This window comes from Habropoda laboriosa, unplaced genomic scaffold, assembly GCF_001263275.1.
Source record: "Habropoda laboriosa isolate 0110345459 unplaced genomic scaffold, ASM126327v1 scaffold106, whole genome shotgun sequence".
NCBI classification, from domain to species: Eukaryota; Metazoa; Arthropoda; class Insecta; order Hymenoptera; family Apidae; genus Habropoda; species Habropoda laboriosa.
Genome location: NW_017100224.1, coordinates 38295 through 59958, shown reverse-complemented (window position 1 = coordinate 59958; position 21664 = coordinate 38295). Strand labels below are relative to the sequence as shown.

The window sequence follows — 21664 nt, the reverse complement described above, 5'->3', positions numbered from 1 at the left end:
TATAAATATTAAAAATTTATATTACATTTGTATTAAGTTTTGTACAATTAATGGTTAGCTGAATTTTTTTAATTTACATTTCTGCATTTGTATTTTGAATCTGTTTCTGCAAAACTATAAGTAAGTGCACAACTAATATTTATTATATGTAACAGAATATACCTAATTATAATATGCTAGTATTGAAATTACTTGATATGTGCAAAATTCAATTTATAACGTTAACCCTGAAATAATACATATGATTTTCATAAAGTTGTAATTGAATTTTTTTTCAATTCCAATTGCTTTCTTTAAATTATTTCACTGGTTTTTTCCATTTATTCTCTTTACGATGTTTAAGTGTAAAAATGCAGAGTCCTTTTCAAGGACAGATGATTAAGATTGTATTCCATTTCTAAACTATCACAATAAATGGATTTTTCTAAAAACTAATTACATAGGTGAATATGTCACTGAAAAACACAATCTTTACAATTTAAACTATTCCTCTATCTCTAATAATTACCGAGATATTCGATCAAACAGGTATTAACACCCTCAATTTTGAAGACTGTTTTCACCTCCTCAACACGTGTCAAATATTTTTTCAAGAACTACATCATACGTAAATTTCATTAAAATCGGCGAATGTTAGTCACTTGGGGATGTTCCCTTGTAAGTATCATAATATTACATAATAAGACAATATTAGCATACTCTAGTAAATAGAGAACAGAAGTCTCAGAAAGTTATCAATGAAATTTTGAAAATCCAATAAATGTTTATCAACATGTTTCAAGCATCATCCATTTTGACCTCTAATTAGCTATAGTATTGAGAGTTTTGTGCAATAAATTCCAATAGAAAAAAGAATATATCACAAACCCGCCCAGTATATAACAGAGCACCAGAAAAAACGAGAAATTAGGCAATGGTCAAACTGTGCTTTAGAAAAAAAAAAGTGAAAGTCAATTAACCACCTTTCTAATGCCAGGAGCCCAGAAAATTTCAGAAGGTGTGTCCTACGAAAATTTTAGAATACGTCACATGATTTCTTGATACATATATTCCCCGGCAAAGCAAACTTGAGGCTTCTGACGTCATCGCTTGACAAAATAGGCAGAAAATAGGCGGTCGGGGCATCCCCACTACTTTTCGGTCTTAAACTGTCGCAGCTTGAGGGAAAGACTAATGATTTTCGATCGGCTATCCGGTTGGTAACACGTTGATAAAAGAACAGAAAACTAGAGATTATTTAATCACTTTGTCCTCATACCTGCGTTGGCGCGTAAGGCGAACATTTAACCCTTTCTAGCTTAATTTAATTAAATTCTTCAAAAAAGGGAAAACACTTTATTAATAACATAATTTTGAAATGGTTAAATTCACTAAATGTAGCTGTGTGGCCACTTGTAATAAACTGAATTTAATCCTGAAAGATTTGGCAAAAAAATTTATAATAATTATTAATTTCTAAATCCAGTCATATACCATATATTGTTATTGTAAAGGAAACCTCGGGAAATGTATTGATATTTTTTAAGATTTAGAAAAGTAATAAGTAAACATTTTTTTGTTATTCTTAAATAATAAAAATAGTTTTCTGTGTTTTAAAAAATTGCTTGTGAAGCCCAAAAATTTCCAGCTGTAATGAAAAATAGGATGCTCAAATAATAAGAGATTGAAAAATAAGAATAAGAAAAATAGATTACTCTATTGTTCATAGAAGTGCAAGTGCGTTAACCTATTAGCTGATTAACAGAGAGGCGTCACAATTTCTCCTATATACATCTCCCACTTTCAAAGTCTAAAATTTGCTTTGCCGGACAATAAGTATAAGAAAACACGTTTGGAAAATGTGACGTAAAATCAGACGAAAATTCATACACCGAATAAAGTCGACAAATTTATTATTCTCGATAGCTCTTTTTATTTCTAGCAAAATATTACAGGAACAATTATCTACTAATTTGGATTTATTATCTAAAAATTAGATTTATTTACCGATAAAAAAGTTTCGTTGGCGACGAGGAACGGCGTAGGCAATGAGAAAATTCCGCACTTATGTGTGTGGGAAAGGGTTAAAAGCCCACGAGCGAATTAACATGCTCTCGAGGGTTAGGAAAGCAGGAAAGTCCTGTAGGTAGGTTTCTGAAGGAACTTTAGGGGAACCATACTGGTTTCCTCATATCTATTCTGTTTCATAATAATTTTCTTAGACTCCTTTGTTTCACATGATTATTAAATACCATTTTGAAACGTGTATAATTTTTCAACGAGATACATTTTTTCTGCTTCTAAATAGATATTCGAAATGATGCATAGATATTGATGAGGTTATGTGAGATATTTTAGTCATTTTTCCATATTTATTATATCATATTTTAACAGTGATTATTATACTATTTTACATATGTGACAAATGAGCAGTTTATTTTGAATTTGGGGCAACTTCATTTTCTATTTTGACTATAGATTGTTTACAGATAAAAAGATTATATTAAGTTCTATCTATTGTTATCGTTAACTTAATTTTTGAAAAAAATGGACTTGCTTCACTTTCAAGATAAACAGCTTATATGTGTGTTTTCTTTGTTAGGTTGTATATTTGGTAGATTTGTGTCAGAGAAAAAGTGAAAGCGAATTAGAAGTACCTGGAGAAGCAGGATAACAGAGATGTCATGGAGGTATTTTTCAAAAGTGTCTGACTTCCCTCTAAAGAGAACCTAACCTAACCTAATCTTCAATAAGATCAACTTATGACGACCTGATCTGATAATTCCTATACTGTTGGATTATATTGTTGTACTATTACATTATTACCAGCCAATCTCTTTATACTAATTAGTAATTCTTGCTTCTCCCATCAGAATGTAAAATTGTAATTTACTTCTCGTGAATGAAAAAACAAAATACCGTGCACGAGAGGTTAATAACATATTTGAAATGATTTTTATTTAATATTCGTTCAATATTCAGACGTAATAGGACTCCATTCTTCTATTTTCATTTCATTCCTCTTTCATTTTTAATTCTTGCTATGTTTCGTGTAATTTCTGAATGAAATACGGTTTTTCTCGGTGATTTACGAATTTTATGTTTCAATTCGTCTCACAAATTTCCCATACAGAGAATATAGCATTTTTACATAATTATACTACTTTATTAACGTTTTGAGTATTTCAACCGATGTGTTCCAAACCATATTTACACTTTGATGACTTATTATAGACTGTAGTAATTCTATGTGTGTAATACTGTTCGAATGTTGGCATTTACAGTCATTTTACAAACATAGAATCGAAATTAGCCAGGAAATTTTGAACATGCTGGTTCGGTAATCCTTCAGATAAGTGTTCATTTTTTTTGTATTAATTCTTTCACACAACATGCTCTTATTTTTCATGTAAATCAGTTTTGACAATTTTTCAGTATATGTACGACTTAATTTCATTTGACCATGGAATTTGTATTTCACTACTGGTTATTTTCATCCACAATTAGCATTATTTTCACATGTCGATAAAACAAATTACTTAGCAATAAAATGATACAAGGTAGTCGACATTTTCAAAATCAAAAACAGAACCTCGTTAAAAAATAATTCGACAGTGAAAAATTCGTTAAAAAGTCATTCTACAGTTTCCATATACTTTTTCACAAGAAATCATATTCTACTCGTTGATATTACGTTTTGCAGGTCACCCATAGTATACTACTTATTTTTCCAAATGTTTGTTTCCTTGTAACGAATATCTACGCTATTTATCATTTTTCAAACAAGTTCAAAGAACTTTCAAGAGATTAATCCAGCAATTGGAAAGAGGTAAATGCCTTCGAACCATTTCCAAGGATCGTAATATCAGTTTCTCATAACAAGCATGGCGTCCGGCCTGCCCATCGATAGCCATGAAAACGTTGACCATGAGAACGCGTGTGGTCGTCAACCGTATCAGCTGCTTTCTCACGGTTCGAGGTACGGGGGATGTTTATAAAAGCTACTCCGAGGTTCCATTTCCCTTCAGTCGCTCTTCGGCAATCGTATCGTCATGTTCACTGCCGTTCATAAGTATTGGGGCGCCCGTTAGGTTCGTGTAGAAAGTATTATATGATTTAAATTACATTTCCTCGGCAAAGTTAGTGTCGTATATTGGTAAAAGTATACGTATGTACTCGTTGTTCTTCGAGATTTTACAATGGATAACTTGTTTTTTATGGTTTTAGTAATTTTGCAATGATTTTTGTGTGTCGAGTAATTTTATGTTAAACTTGCGAGGACAATGAGGCTTGCTTCACATGCAGTAAGTAGATTTTAGTTGACGTTTGTAGAATTCGGTAGATTTCAGTAGATCTTAGTAAAATTTAGTAGATTTTCGTAGGTTTCAAAAGATTTCAGTAGATAGTAGAATACCAGTAAATAGATTTTAATAGGATTCAGCAGATTTCAGTAGATTTTAGTAGGTTTTGCTGGATTTCAGCAGAAATCAGTAGATTGCAATAGATTTCAGTAGAATTTAATATATTTTAGTAGGTTTTGCTGGATTTCAGCAGAGTTCAGTAAATTGCAATAGATTTCAGCAGAATTCAGTGGATTTTAGTAGGTTTTGCTGGATTTCAGCAGAAATCAGTAGATTGCAATAGATTTCAGTAGAATTTAATATATTTTAGTAGGTTTTGCTGGATTTCAGCAGAGTTCAGTAAATTGCAATAGATTTCAGCAGAATTCAGTAGATTTTAGTAGATATTAGTAGGTTTTGCTGGATTTCAGTAAAGTTTAGTAGATTGCAATAAATTTCAGCAGAGTTCAGTAGATTGCAATAGATTTCAGCAGAATTCAGTAGATTTTATTAGATTTCAGTAGGTTTTGCTGGATTTCAGCAGAGTTCAGTAGATCGCACTAGATTTCAGTAGAATTCAGTAGATTGTAGTAGATTTTAGTAAATAGATTTGGGTAGATTTCAGTAGATTTCAGTAGACTTCAGTACACTTCAGTATACATACTTCAAATTCATAAAGTGTCCCAAAGCTTACGAACGGTAGTGCAACTTCTTTTATCGTCCTCGAATTGTGTTCGTTAACATTACAAGAAGTAACTAAACGTGTTAAATTTTATTACACTTGCTTCTACCTTTCCACACTTTCGACACAGTTCACAAATTACATATAAATTAATCCAAAAACAATTCAGTTTAAGGTCGACAAGATTCAGATTAAAACTTCATGTGCCCATTTTACACAAAACACCAATGATCCATTTGAGTATCAATAAGGACAAACTGAAGTATCGAACCGCGCATATAAGCGATCTATTAAAGATTAATCCTAGAATTTGCGCGCAGAAACGCGATAATCTTGCGTGCACACTTGGTATGGAAGAGCTATAGTTTAGTTACAAAATTAGACAAGCGTGAAAGAAGATGAAATCTGATTGCTGAAACAGCAGTTGAGCGAGATCACTAGCACGAGCCTCGTTTAGGACCGTACAAAGTCAACTCGACAACGGTTCATCCATTACGGTATATTTAAAAGACTGATAAAAACAGAAGAAAAGGTAGATGCATATCTATGTACTGATTAAATCATGGTCGCCACTTGGCTATTGGAAACGTTGTCTCTCCAGAGATTCACCTTTTTCGCTGAGTACTTGTGACCTGAGATTTCGGGGATTCCCAGCTTCTGTAAGATGCCTACGACCCTGTGTGCGGCTATACTCTGTTCAAAATGAGAGTAACCTCACTTCGCGCATGGGACGTGCCTAAGGCAGGGCTAGAACCACTAGAACGTCCAAACCCCCACTTAACCGCCGTCTTAACCCCCACTTTTCTCCGTCTTACTCTCTGCTACGCTCTCTGTCTATGCGCAGAACGGACGAGAATCGGTCCGAGAGCGAGGTTACTCTCATTTTGAACGACGTATAGATCAATCGATGTTTTTCGCTTAACGTGGTGATTTACAGGTCGTAAATCTCTATAGCTCTTCCAGTAAGTACACCACAACAGTAATTCGGTCGTAATCGTTGGGAAGCTCGATAGTGGTAAACGGAAGGAGAATAATTGACACTTACCGGATGGGTGGTTAGATTGCAGATTGTAATCGTCGACCTGTAACGTGCTGTTTGGCCCTGTTCTTGTGAATCTTACTACGTGATACTGGTTATCGTTCACTTTCACACCGACTTCACCTATTGGATGGTCGTTTGTCCCCATGTTGTAGACAGCAAACACGTTTCCCTCCACCTGCAATCATTTTACTGTTATTTTATGAAATATACTAACAATAGTGCTATTTGTGCTGTTCAATTTTTTGAAAGAATTAATATCTCCTTTGATAAATTTACTATTTATCTCTTTTTCCAGAAATAATACTAATGTAATTTTATTTGAAAGATTTTAAGTTAATGTAAAACTTGTAATCTTCAAAGTTGTTACTATATATAGAAAAATTTATAAATCTTAATTGTATTAACAATAAAGTGATTCTTTTTTACAAATCATAAGAAGATTTATTGCTTTCACTAGTTCAGAGATTCCTGAGAGAAATTGTGGGTGTAGTAAAGTTTAGTGAAATTTCATGTGTGACGAAGACAATTTGGTTTTGAAAGGGAATGTTATTATGCTGTTTGCGGTTATTTGATTGACGCTATGTATCGATTATTTTGTAATTAAACGAATGTTTTCTGTCGATGTTAGAAAAGTAGCTCTGTTTTTTCTAGTTTGTAAATAGATCAATATTTACGAACCAAAGTTTGTTTTGAAACTTATGTTAATACTGAGGTAATTAACTTTGATCTGAAATTATTTCGTTATTTCACGTTTGAGGTTTAAACCTTCGATAATGTACTTTGTTTCCTAAATTATCGACAAAATGTATTAGTTTGTAGTATTCGAAACATTAAAGTATAGTAATATATTCTACGTATTCTTTCTGTTCCAGTAATTTTTCTTTCTTCAATATTAGTTTCACCAATTTTATATATTTGCTAAAATTTCACAATTTCTACTTTCCCATACTCATTTTTTTCAATTCATTTTGAGCACATACAATACTTCTTCCTTTTTATTCTTATATATCGTGTAATTGTGCTTAATTGAATAACCAATGCTCGATTAAATAAACAATTCAATCACATTTTTTTCAACTACAAGAAGTACAATTAGTATCGACAGCATATAACATCATCTGCATATGTAGAAGTAACGAATGCATTGTATAAAGTGAACTGTTACCAAATGTATTCCTCTCTGCATATCTCTCAATAATTAAAATGTACCTTATTCAATATATCTATCTAAAAATTGAATCTTATTAAAATTAATTAAATCTAATTAAAACTAAATCTTCTGAATTAGTTTTTATAAGATACTATTATTAACAATTGTCGAAAAATATTGTCATGCATAAAGTTGTATATTGTTGCAACCTAAATTGGATCAAATGCATTGAATCTGCTATGAACTATTATAACTATAATAATACTATATTGAACTATTACAATCTTTACACTATTTTCATATAGTCATATCAAGTAATATATTAATCATGAAGGAACTTGGAATTTTGTTTGTGTATGTGCATGTGTGTCTTAAAATAAAATTTACGTGTAATAGCAAACTCTCCTGTTACATTGAAAAAATGATTAACTCCACTTTTGCAAATTCTTCCAATTTTAGCATGAAAGTGTACACGTTTGGTGCTTAGCTCTTGAAAAATAAAAGAAATTTGATAAATTCACTTTGGTGGAGTTGGTCACTTTGGTTTCTGAGTGATTCAATTGACGTTATCTTTGAAATTACTAACAATTTCGATTTCAAGGTAGTCGTTGCTCGAAGCAGATTCTATTCTGAGAAGTACAGCGTCGTTCACGCTGGTTACAAAGCCTAAGGCCACCGTGTCTCTCTTCATTTCCGGTCTTCGGTCAGGTGGGAAGGTGTAGGTGATAATTCCTCTTCCGGCTCCGAATTCGTAAGCTGCTGCTTCTGCAACGAAGTAACGGGGCATGATTAATTAAAGAAGCTTGAAATAAGTAGAAAAGTATCGAATTAGGTAGTGTGAAATTAATAACAACAGAAAGGATAAAAATATGAAACAATAAAACAAATTTAAATTAAATAATAAAATGAACAATTTTATTAAATAATTATGTAACAAATTAGTAAACAATCGAATGGATTTTATTGAAATTTGGAAGAAATAAAAAATTGATAAATTTAGATCTGGTTTTAGTTTACTTTTCAATCATAGTAATGTTAAGCAGCATAATGTAAAAAGATGTACTGTTTTCAATGGATAACATTTTTGTTTGTGAAATACAATGCAATTTATTCTGGTATCAAAAGTTCTTCACGTATATATTTTCACTATTTTCTGCGATTTTCTGTTGAACCTTAAATAATTTAGATTAGACTTGTTCTTCTTTAAAATCGTCACAATTTAGAACTAGCGTTAATAAAACACAGCAAGGTAGATATGGTAAAGTATATAATAATCTAACTCAATTTATTTTTCTATTTGCTTTCAAAGTAGCTTCAATGTTACGTTCTCAGTAAACATTTACTTTTTCTTGCTTACAATAGCAAAGAGAAAAAATTACAGAAAGTAAGGATGTATTGGTAATTCGTTAATTTTCGTTTTGCGCTGGGCTTCTTTTAAAACAAACTTTCCACCATGAGCATCGCTCCACTGAAACTATTAATAATTTTACGAGGACATTTCGGATGTGTTGTTTTTTTTCTAAAACGTTCGGTGTACGATTTATATATTTCAAAGTATCAGCTCCGTCATCGTTCAACGCGAGCGCTCTAAATCCAAGTAATGAGATAAAAAGCACCCCGTAAAATGAACAAATTTTTTTCATCTCGTAACGCAGTCCTAAATGACAAAGTGCTCGTAAAGGCATTTCGCGTATTAAAACGATAGAATAAAGAAGAAAACAAAAACGGTACTTTTATTGAAATTTTCGTGCAAGAACTAATATTCAAGTAAATACTTTTTAAGAAAAACTATCCCATTACATTATTCTACTACTTTACTTAAGGATTTAATATATTTTTTTTTAATAACAATAAATAACCAAGGTCTATCCGTATTTTTTATGCAAAGAGGAAGGCAGATGCTATTCACCTGGCGCGAACGGCAACAGAATTCAATATACCGGGTGTTGTATATATGAAGAAATCGACAAGTGCATATATACGCTTCAGTACTATTTATAAGAACGAGAAGTGGGTGTGAATGTTTATAGCGAGTGATTGAGCTTCGAGCGTTAGATGCGCCGAAGAAGAATGTCCGTTTGGATCGAGTGCTTGATATTATACGTCGTTCAAAATAAGAGTAACCTCGCTCTCGGACCGATTCTCGTCCGTTCTGCGCATAGACAGAGAGCGTAGCAGAGGGTAAGACGGAGAAAAACGTAGACGGTTTGGACGTTCTAGCCCTGCCATAGGCACGTCCTATGCGCGAAGCGAGGTTACTCTTATTTTGAACAGAGTATAGTGTGTGAAAGGAAAGTGCATGGCCACCCATGAGTTTGGGTGGGCGTGACCGAATATGTCCTGGGAATGTCTGCGTGGTTTGTCTGAACGGAGCGAGATGGATGGTGAAATAGAGAAAGGGAGAATGCGGGAGTGAAAGAATATACAGGGTGGGCCACTTAATTATCTATAGCTATGGTGGTACAAGAAAATTTGTATACATAATTTGAATGGTTTCGAAGAGTGAACAAGATGGAAGAAATGTTAAAAAATGAAAGGAAGTCACATTTGATTTAAAATTTCAGAGTCAAAGGTTCTTTTAAGGTCATACTTTTATGCATGCTTAAATGCACGCCAATGTCTGCTGCAACGCACAGTAGAAAAAAATATGTGCATTCATGTAAAAAGACATAGGTGACTTTGAAAAAGAAGAAAGAAAAAAATCTTGATTCCATCTTATTCGTCCTTTGAAACCATTTAAGTTACTTATAAAAATGTTCTCGTATAGCCATAACTTATATAAAATATAGAGAAGATAATTAGGTGGCCATTTTACGTGGCCCACCCTGTATATACAGTGTGGAAGATACGTGGCAGAGGTATTTAAGTTATTAATTGGAGTCGTTCAGTCGAGTATTATATTGCCTGTGCCACAGATTCCAATATGCTGGATGGTTGTCCCTCTTTTCAAGGAATTTACTCGGGATACGGGACTTAGGTGGTGCATGAGAACTTTGGAAAAGAATTTACTATTGTAATATAGTGTGTAGGACTCCGTATAACGCGATCAAAATAAAAGAGAAGAACATACAAATTCTGAGTTCGCAAACTTGGAATCCTGGGTTAATTAAATTTGACCCATAAGGCGATGCCGGTGGACTTAATTTATATTATATTTCCCACGTTACAAGGTACGACTGTGCGAAAATGTATGGTGTTATGAGGCATATTATTTGTCTAGATGCCTCATGCGAACCTCAGTTGGAACGCGTCATACCGTGGATAATCGGTGATGCGTTCTTTTGACACGTCACACCGCACCCGAATGCGCTTCCACCCTTACAGAACTTTAATAAAAAGACCCTCGAAAGGGGAGCTTTTTCCTATTTTGGAGTTCGAAGTGAAAAGGAAGAGACACGGGGGATTTCGTGTCGGTTAAATGTTAATTGCGTATCGGTTGGATTACTTCAAAGGACACTAAATAAAGTATATCGCCTGAGAACAAAAATGTCTCAACGACAAAGTTGAGTAAGTAAACAAAGACACTAGGAGGACCACCAGATGTGTTTGGAGTTCGTCTTAAAAGTCAAGACACTTTGTACCGCACGACAATAGAATAAACAGTTCGTAGGTATAAGCGGACCCCAGGTTTCCCTCTTTGGGTGTCCAGTACAGTTCCTAAGAGCTATTCGTACAGAAAAGGCGTTCTTTCCGAGTCGTCTTAATGAAAGAAAACTTTTATTTCAATCACCCATTTTCCAATAGTATCAAATGAAACCTATTCTCACAAGGGTACTTCCGATTTTTTTGAAACTTTGCAGGTTTGTAGGGAACCTCGAGAGAAGTATCGGGCAATTTTTTTTTGGCCCGTTTTCGGTTCGGTGAAAACAGCCCTTGAATAAAGATAAGTGTTACCGTATTTTCCTGTATATCTTTAAAATTGTAGTAGATATAAAAAAACGTTTATAATAAAAATTTAATGGATCTTTATGCCTTATAAGACAATGCTATTAAATGAATAAAAATTGTTTGTTTAAACAAAAAATCTTCCACCACCGTTATTTTGAAAAATTTTGAATTTTCTGTCATATCGAAAAATATGTCAAATAAATGCAGATAAATATGCTAAATATGAATATGAATAATGTAATATTGAAATAATTTTAATCATTGTTTAATTCATCAAAGTTGAAAAAAATCGAAACTTCCTTGTTAGTTAGTGTATGTGAAAAGTGCAAGTTTGATGACTAATTTATTTTCCACATCGTGACAGTGTCAACTGTTCGAAAGCTGTCGTGTATCTTCCTGCGTCGTTGAAAAAACTGTCTTTTATTAATTCGTACTATTTTCCTATTGATGTAAGAGTGTATGTATGTTTCCGCGATTGGTGCAGGTGTTTGGCTATGGTTGTGGTTTGTGAGCTGATGGAGATAGGAGTTTCGGGTTTTTTAAGTTATAAATTACCCTAAGATTCCTGGAAGCGAATTACCGGGACAGACGTTACAAAATAGTGTTTGCAATTTCTCGCCCATGCGGTGACCGGCTGTCCAGAGATGTTAGGTTTGAAGAATACTGTTTTACTGGGGGTTGCGCTCGGGTGTGAAATTTTCACCTTTTCCTTTATTGCGCTAAAAGATTTACCAGAGCGACATTTGTTACACACGTGACACCTGAGTTGAATATTGCATTGCATTTCTATACTACTTTAACAGGGTGTCCCAGTTTTTTCCAATCAAACTTTGTCAGTATATTCTGTGGGCATAACTAAGAAAAAAATGTTACACAAACATAGGTCGTTTGAAGCTTCGTTAAAAAGTTATTTTGAAGAAAACAGAAAAGTTACTTCAAACGAAACGGAAATTTCGCAATTTCAAAATTGAAAAGAAATTCGTAAGTTTGGAAATTTCAAAATTACACCACTTCGTGTGAACTTTTCTTTAAATTATCTTTCCACGTCACTTTGCAGTTCTGTCTATTCTCAGAAAGCTTTCAATCTTTCAACAACAGTACAATTCCGCAAAATAATCGACATGGAGATTTTTATTTTCCAATCAACTAGTAACTCTTTCTTGCAATTTCCACACAAAGGAGGACACTTGATTTTCCCCCAAAAAAAGAAAAAACAATACACAGTAGATCTTTCATAATCTTCTCGACAAACACAAACAGAAAGGCCAGCTGTGCGAGAAACAAGTACATCTTCGCTCTGCAAATAGAGGGTGGCAAAGATAAGGTAAAGTCCCTGGAACAGGAGGAAGAATAAGTGCACCGTGTGTTTGCACGTAGGATCATCTGCTTTCCATTCATAGGACAAGCTTACAACTATCCCCTTTTGTCCAGTACAAACGCACACACCATCGGTGTCAACCATCGATACACATTTCTGGAATATGCGCTTTTTTCTTCGTTTTTTTTTTTTTACCTTCGTTACACGTAGGTCCAGTAAAACTGGTCATGTCACAGTCGCACGTATAACTGTTCCATTGTTGCACGCACGTGCCGTGATTTGAACACAGGTCATGCGTGCACTTTTTGCCGGGATGGAGGCTGGCGTACATGTCGCAGCCGGATTCAACTAAAGAGCTGGGTACCACCGCGTCGGAAATCAGATTGGTGCTCTCGCCGCTGAGGTCCAACGATGCGAGACACCCCTCGAAACCATGTCTGCTGAGTATCGGCTTCGGTAGCTGACCGTATTGTGTTTTCTCCACGCCTCCTGAAATGGCGAAACGTTATGTCAGATACAGGAAGAGTTACACGTTGCGAGTTACGTCGTTGATTAAGTTTTGTCCTGATAAGGTATCAGGTCGGAGAGTCCTCGAAAGAACAAGTCTTAAATAAATTTGGCGTTTTCGTTTTTAGCGGTCTCTTGTTCGTTTTTTTTAGTATGAATTTAATGTTTAAATGAATAAATTTAATGTTTATTGTTGTTTGTGAGGAGTGAGCTGTTGTGTACTGACACTATCTGTTATTCCAAATTGTGATGTGGGTTTAAGTGTTAGTCTTCGATTCTTATTTTGTGAGTACCCCGAATTTTGGTAACCAATGACTTTATTCTTTTCTGACTAACTCCGTTTTATCCTCGAACTCTGCCCTTGAATCACCACTCCTCAAGATACGAGTACACTTCGTTCAAAATAAGAATAACCTCGCCCTCGGAACGATTCTCGGCCGTTCTGCGCATAGACAGAGAGAGAGCGTAGCAGAGGGTAAGACGGAGAAAAACGTAGGCGGTTAAGTGGGGGTTTGGACGTTCTAGCCCTGCCTTAGGCACGTCCCATGCGCGAAAAGAGGTTATTCTTATTTTGAACGGACAGTAGATATATTATACGTTCTTTCTCAAAAATTGGAGATTGGTCCTTTAAAGCTCCGTTAAATTACCGAACAGTCCGCTAATGATATTTATTGTATTTTGTCAACGTGTCTCCGTTCCGTGGTACTTGTACGATTGTCACTTAATAAACGATTAGTACGCGGAATACAACATATGGCCCCATAGAGAGTGAGGACCCAGCTCTCTGGCTCTTGGCCTTGGCTAAGGCTCTCTGGCCTTATCTCTTAAATATACAGGGTGTCCCACCTAACTTGAGCATCTTAAATATGTCCTTGATTTTTTGTGATAGGAAAAAATGTCGAAGGAAAGTAATATTTTGTTCGAAGAGGCAAATATGATAGTGAAAAATTTTTTTCGAAATTTCAAGATCATCCAAGTTTTATTTTTAAATAGGACTACGTATTTCTCTCATCGCGATGTGATAGCTGAGGGCAAGATGAATCCAGCGACCTAAATACTATGACCATCACGTGACCTTGAGTACAGAAAATTCGTAAAAGTTGGGTAATTGATGGAAATAGTGAAGTAATTATGATAGGAAGATCAATGAAGGGGGAATTTATTTTAACAAGTGCTCAATATATATATATGTTATATTGCACGCACTGTTTATCTCTATAAAGAAATAAACAATTAACGATCGTTGAATCGTTGATCCTATTTGATCGATCGACCGATAAATAGAAATTAACTTCGACTTGTAGAAGTCGGAGTTCTACTGAATTCGACAATTAAACACGCGACAAATAATAAATAATTCGTGTTAACGGAACTTGTATATCGAGTTGTAGAGATTTTTACATCGGAGCGGAAGAGAACGAAGGAAATTTTTATCGTTATTGAGTTATCGCGGTTCCGCTGTAGTATAGTTTGGCCCGAAAAATCGAAATTAAATCGTAGGGCAAGGAATTCAGCTAAAATACCCTCGTTCTTTTTCAGCCATCTTAATAATATCGCGCCCAGGGCTTCCGAAAGCGTAAATACAGCCCTGATAAAATTCGTCGACACAACAATATTTGCCCTTGAATGCATCGAACGTCACGTATAAACGTAAAATAATATCGGCTATTACGTGTCCCGTGTATTTCCCGAGTGACTTCCTAAATAAGAGATTAAGAATCCGTGAATTTCGATTACGGTTGAAGAAACGCTTTCAGCCGCTTATCTAGGTTTATTCAGCTTTATCACCCATTTATCATCGCGTTTCTTTAATCGACGTGAAATTAAACAGGAACAGTGATAGAGAACTACTTATAAACCTAATCTCCTTTGTAGCGGAATATTGTGGTTAAAGGCCGGATGCACTGCTGGTTAAGCTTGCTGGATTCGCAGACCGGATTGTTCCTCGTTCGATAGTCAACACCTGTTTCATTTTTCGATCTCAGTTAGACAGTCTGTTCCGTTCAGTTTCCTTCGTTCAGTGTGTATCGTACTGATCGCACAAATTGTAAGAAACAGTCGTAGCAACGATACACAGAGTTCGTTCAGTGCCGCGGTACAGTGATCGCAAGAAGCATCAAGAGTTCGAACAGCATCGATCGTCGAGCTACTTCTGAAAAAAAAAAATGAACTGTCTAGTAAATACATCACGTTTGGTCACCGTGTTTTTCGCGCTCCTTATCGTTCAAGTGACGACGACGTTATCGACGTTCATAGAGAGCAACAGATTCAACAGGATCCAGAACATACCTCCGCAATGGAGGGTCGTCCCGCCCGTGTATCAGCCACCGAAGATCGAGCTTAATCTCATAAAGAGTCACGTGTTTAAGAACGACAAAAATTGGTCGGGCAACATCCAGTACATATTGTCGAGTAACGACAAACAGGAGGAGGACCGAAACATTGGTAAAGAACAAGGTGGTAAAGGTGAGACTGTGAAGAATGGTAAAACGACGCCACATTTTGGACCGAGAAAAATTATCAACTTGCCCTGGCTCGAGTGTCCCTACGGCCAGAAGAGAGACTTTCGAGGGCAATGCAGAGATATCGTGTAAGTTTCAGACTTTTGTCTGCTTTCGTTGTATTTAGCGTTGGTTAAAACACGTTTCTCTTCCTTCTTTTCTTTGTCTTCGGTGAATGTTTGGAGAAAAGAGGAGCGACGAACGTGAAATTGTGATTCTTTGGTACAGATTGTAGTTGAGTTGTGAAAAATGCAAGTGTAGCAGTTGAGAGAAAAGCGGAGTTGCACGTTGGAACGAGTGTGAGACGAATATATACCGGGTGTCTTATTTCAGTCTGTAAATATTGATATTTCGGAAATTAGTGTTGATCTGGAAAATCTGCTTTTGGGGGAATTAAATGAGGAGGACGTTAATTTAGTATTATGTAGTAGTAGTATTGCTATTCGACTTGGTTTACATATCCTACGTTTAAAAATCTATCTTATCCACACATACGGTTTATTCATTCATTCTCTCTCTCTTTCTGTCCCACTCATTCCTGTTCTGTCCTACTCTATTCTTACCCTAACCATTGCACCCTTTCCTATTCTCCTCCATTTGGTTAAGCTTTGGTTAAATTTGTACTCTCTTTTCTCTCTTTCTTCTCAGCTTTTCCTTCGACCTTTCTGTCTCGTCTCCCACTCGCTATATCTTCCATCCTGATCTAATTTAGTATTATGTAAGTTTGCTAAGTGCAAGTGTTAAGGTCACTTCAAGGTCAGTTGGATTTTGTAATCGACACGTTATATATTTTTTTATACAAAATGAATTCAGTAGTCTCATATGTTGCACGGTTTTATTGGAAAAATACAAGGACGAAACGGAAATGAGCATTCCAAATGAGCAGCCATCTTGCACATATCGCTACGACCCTGAGTAGTAACCGTCAAATGTCGAAAAACGACCATTTGATGAACTAAATAGTGCCTCTGCAAGTGCTCGAATACATTGCCCTGAGGATCGATAGATGTGTGAATACGCCTCTTGATGTCATTTTGCACGGCCATAAGCGTCTCTAAAATCCCACTTTTAACACCACGTGATCAGTGCTAGATGCCTATTTAAATACGTTAATTCATCAAGTCGAATGTTCATTTACGTTTCATTGTTGTATTTTTCAATAAAATTAGGCAACATATGAGGTCGTCTATTCATCTCGTTACACTGTATCATTTTGTGGTAAAGAATATACTATGTGTGATTTAACCCTTGCATAGGCAACCAAAATGTTCACGGTTGCTTCAAGCTTTAATATTTCAAATTGTGCGCATAAATTTCTATTTTGGAAACTATATCGACGTGAAAATGTTTAAAAAATGGGGATCCAGAGGGATTTTACGATTCTTTCACAAGAACATAAGGACAGTATAGGGGATTAAAAAAGGATTAAAAAATCCAGCTGACCTTGATGTGACCATAACACTTGCACTTGGAAAACTTACGCAGTACTTATTAGTGTTCTCTTCTATCTCATTTAATTCCCCCCAAAAGCAGGTTTACCAATTTAACGTTGTTTCCGAAATATTAGCATTTATAGATTGAAATGGGTCACCCTGTATATAACGAGATTGAATGCGTACTGTTCAAAGTAATTATTAATAATATATTATTGTTATTAGATATGTAATTAGAGACACTGGACGTTCTATCTTTAACGGTTAATTCTTAATTTTTATTATCTTCAATAGTTAAATTTAATAATTAATAATGCTTTAAATCGGTTCTATACGTTTCGTTCACTTTGTACTTAACACTCCATACTTTAGTTTATTTCACTCACTTAATGTTACAAAATTCGTGCTATTTTTAATTATAAAAAGTAATTAGATAAAAGCAAATAATTTTTAGAATTCGTCTTGTACGTAAGAAAATCGTGTAACTTAATTTTCAATTTAATTCAGCTGAAATTGGTTTAGTTCAATTTATCTCGCACAAAGCAGAATCTTCTAACTGAATTTTTAATCGAATTCACAGTTCCGATTGGTTCAGTTCAATTCCTATTTGCCGCTGTTCAATCGAATTCAAATCACTTGCAAAAACGTAGCGAATGTTTTTCTTATCAGCAGAGAATCAAACGTAACGATAATTCGAGGTAACAAGGAATGTGATGTACAAATCTCTATTGACCATCTAGTCTTACAGTGCCCAAACTATAGCATATCACGGCAAAGGTACTCACTGAAGCCACACATCAAGGACAACTTGGAAGATGAGAAAAGTCGCGACCTACTGCAATTCACAAAAGAAACCAAACTGTTACAAAAAATACTGTAGTTACACATAAGACGCATTTACTAAAACGTCGCTAATAGCCTATATAGCAGTCGATGCGACGTTAAACTATTATTTAAAAAAAAAAAAAAAAGAAAAAAAAATTTCATTTATTTCCTCCGTTCGAGTATCTATCATATTTATTTTTATCATATTTCAGTGAGATCCATTGAATCGCGGAACAGCTGTGCTTAATCAGACTGGCGAAGACGCGATCGCACCTGCAATTTGTACGTCCATGAATGGTTCGTCCAACGCTATCTTCCTCTTTTGTAATTTCCTTTTTCTAAATAAATCCTCAACAGAGAATGCAGTATTTCTTCGTTCCAACCTTTGACTCGTGTATGACGCTCGATCGATCCAGATCGATGCTTCGAACGGTATCGCGGTGCTTGTTTGCATAATGACACGCGTAATAAAGCGATTTTTGAAAATATCGCCGTTGCGCTGTAGGAGCATTCCCGGTATCAGTGTTATTTATACGTCGATATATCTGATTGATGATTTCACTCTCGCGTTATTACGCGGTACTTATTTCGGTCGGTGTATCGACCGAGCCAATCTCTCTTCGCCCCTGGCGGAATGTGATTTATTGTGTCGGGGATTTTCGAAATTCACCGTGGTCCATAAAATAATACGTCGCCTTCGAAGGTATCGAGATACGCTTTTACACTCGTCGAAGGTCAACGATATTTTACCAAGCGATCGTTTATTTCACCTTGATTCGAATAAATGTACCGCACGTTTTCAATTTTACGAATCATGCGCGGTACAGGCTGTAAATTAGATTTCAGTGGTTTATAATGTAATATCGTGGCAGTTTTATTTCTCACCTTACTATACGCGCGTGAAAATAACGTCGATTTTTGATCCAGGTGATAATATTAGGATATTACTGCTCGAATACTGCTATACGTCGTTCAAAATGAGAGTAACCTCGCTCTTGGACCGATTCTCGTCCGTTCTGCGCATAGACAGAGAGCGTAGTAGAGAGTAAGACGGAGAAAAGTGGGGGTTAAGACGGCGGTTAAGTGGGGGGTTTGAACGTTCTAGTGGTTCTAGCCCTGCCTTAGGCACGTCCCATGCGCGAAGCGAGGTTACTCTCATTTTGAACAGAGTATACCGTCTGCCTGATCACTTCACGTGGAGCAACTTCGTGAGGGGTTATGGTTTGCGAGTTTGTTAACACGTTCCCTAATGGCGCTTTTAGATCAAACGGAAGAAATCTCAAAAATTCTTCGTATATGTACTCGTTTGGGTTTGAATTTTGTCGAAGTGGGGGGGGCGAACGAGCACTCGTTCGTTTGGTCTAAACACACCTTAACCTATAACGAGTCCCACTCGTGACAGGAATTTTACTCAAGATACGATAAAAATAGTTATATTAATAACACAAATTAATTGTAATCCTAACTTTCGATTTAATTTGTAACACTGAGAATTACTAAATGTAATTAATCTGTAACAGCTTAACTTTTGTTACCTGACACAGTACCAAAGCTCTAAGTTACCGATGCTTAGACGCATAGTCGGAAAAGAAATTATAGGTTAAGGGGTTAACAGACCATTTTAACCCTTTACTGTCGAGACACTGTTTTTGGGACGATACGGAGTCTACGAAACTACCGGACTTCCAGTTAGTTTATACATAAATATAGAACATTTCTGACAACTTTTCTTACCGATTCACCTTTATTACACATTTTCCTAATGAACATTATACAATAGAGAATGGTTGGTTGGATTAATTTCATTTTAATATAATAATGTTGAGTTCTAAATAGAATGGAAGAAAAAAGATAGAATCAGCGGAGTCTCTGAGACTTCGCCTCGACAGTAGAGGGTTAGGCAAACTTTTGGAACGACCCAAACTCTTCCTTTTTGTCCTTTCTTTTACATACGAACGATCTTTCTCTCCGTTCAGATATGCACAATATCTTTAAACGATCTTGCCTCTAAATTTTACCGAGAGTGAAAGGTAATTTGCAGATGTAAAGAAATATCTTTATTGTTAGATTAGAGATATGTAATCGGCACAATAACAAATGCTCAAAGCGATGTCCTTCGATGGTGATACGTTGGTTATAACGAAAAATGATAGATTGTAACATTCTTTCAATTATTTCAAGATTAACAGCAGCGATAAGTATTCTTTTTCTTTTATTTTTCTGTGTTTGTAAATTTTTTACGACAAATATCTTGCTTGCACGTCTTACAGTACAGTATCTATCGTGTCAAGTATCGTGATTACGTTAGAAATCTGATAAAAATTGTGTCTTATAGATAATGGTTAAATACGATAGTAAATATATCTATATGCATAAGTTGTGTTCGCTGTCTTAAATTTCAGGCTTACCAGAGTAAGTTATTCAGTAACTGTGCAAAGTCTTAGGCCACAAAGTGTGGCTTATTTTCCAGTAAATCTACGTTAATCTTTTAACTTTTAAACTCACAAGTCGAAAAATTTTAAATTAAAACCATTTCAAAAAATTATTTACCGTCGTATATACATTCAAGTTTGATATTCAGAAGTAAAATAAAATTAGAAGAAAAGAAAAAATTCGTAGAATCGTCGTTACGAGAACTATTGCAAATTTAGAAAATCTATTCAAGCTGTCGTATTGTGTATAAAAAGTAACGAAACTTCGTCCTCTTCTATTTTCCTCACAAATCTACCATTTACGAGAAAAACGCTGGAAATTAACAGCGCGAACAACCTGCATATTTTTACTCGACACTAACTTTGTCCAAGAAATGTAATTTAAATCATACAATACTTTCTGCATGAACACAATAAGTGTCCCAATATTTCTGAACAGCAGTGTTCGCTTTGATCACGCTTGGGTACGCTCATCCTTGCTCGACCATCTCCAACATTTCCTCCTTGTATTAGACAAAATTCAATTTCACGGTAACATCTGACATAAACGATCTACTCACCGATGTACAAGATCCCGTCGAGATCGAGATTCTCGTTGCTGCCCTGACTGTTGACAGCGGTGACATGATCGTCAACAGCGAGCGTGTGCCTCTTAGGTGCCGGCCTCCCGATGCTAACTGCGTGCCATTTTCCGTCGTTCAGCTTAGACCTCGAGGTGTCCTTGACCCTGACCGGACCGTCACCCAGATCGAATACATAGTGAACGTGTCCGTTTACAAGCTCAACGGCGATGAAGTCGCGTTCTCGACCGGCGTTGTACAGAATCAGACCGTTTGCTTCGCGTGTCTTGAACTGAAAAGTGACGAACTTTGCGTAAGCGACAGAATGAAGTATAAAATCTGCTTGCAAGAACGACTCTTCGTAGAGCTTTCATACGAAAATTCTTTTATGTTTGGACACTAAACGAGCACTCGGCAGACCAAGGTTTCTCTGGGTATTTGTCTATATAGTCACGTGATACATTGAGGATTGATTAACATGATAAGAACTGAATTTCCCAAATGGAGAATTGATTATGAAGTTGTGTAGGTTAGTCCTTTCGGCAATTGGGGTAATATGTATACAGGGTGGACTACCTAACGCAATAAATTAATGAATTCGGTGGGAAATGAAATAGGTCTTTTTTAAATTTCAAGTTTAAGGTCACTTTCTGAGGTTATTAGTGACCAGAAAATCAAAGGAAGGGACAGGATGTGCTGTGCGCGCTCCTGAAGATCAGCTGCTATTCAGACTTCTAGAAACATTCGCAGTTTTTACCAGTGGAGCAATTACCATTTTACAAGCCCTGAAATATACCGGGTGGTCCGCCTCGATTATTTTCATTATCAGCAGACAGCTCCAAATTTTTTTGGTCATAGAGGATACGGTTTCGAAGGATCTCAAAGGTAGTGACCTTAGGTTTCTTCTATGTCCTTTTTTCGTATAAATTTTCATGGTCACGTTTAACGTTTTCATACATAAATTTTATATATAAAAAATGTATTATATTGTGGTAAAACTGAAAAAT

General features: G+C 35.6%; 2 protein-coding genes across 2 annotated transcripts in view; one reads left to right on the top strand and one right to left on the bottom strand.

Moving 5' to 3' along the window:
* The window catches only part of LOC108571052 (neurexin-3-like), a gene marked incomplete at its 5' end in the record, with an annotated part of 121755 nt that overhangs the window by 62301 nt on the left and 37790 nt on the right, over positions 1-21664 (bottom strand). The window contains 4 exons of the mRNA XM_017933022.1: positions 6047-6218; positions 7780-7958; positions 12595-12888; positions 20658-20949. Coding sequence (XP_017788511.1) covers positions 6047-6218; positions 7780-7958; positions 12595-12888; positions 20658-20949 — 937 coding nt within the window. The remainder of the gene's footprint in view (positions 1-6046; positions 6219-7779; positions 7959-12594; positions 12889-20657; positions 20950-21664) is intronic.
* On the top strand, positions 14805-18018 carry LOC108571095. The gene is made up of 2 exons (XM_017933069.1): positions 14805-15496; positions 17878-18018. Exons 1-2 carry the CDS (start codon positions 15072-15074, stop codon positions 17888-17890), a joined length of 438 nt encoding a protein of 145 aa, XP_017788558.1. The 5' UTR covers positions 14805-15071; the 3' UTR covers positions 17891-18018.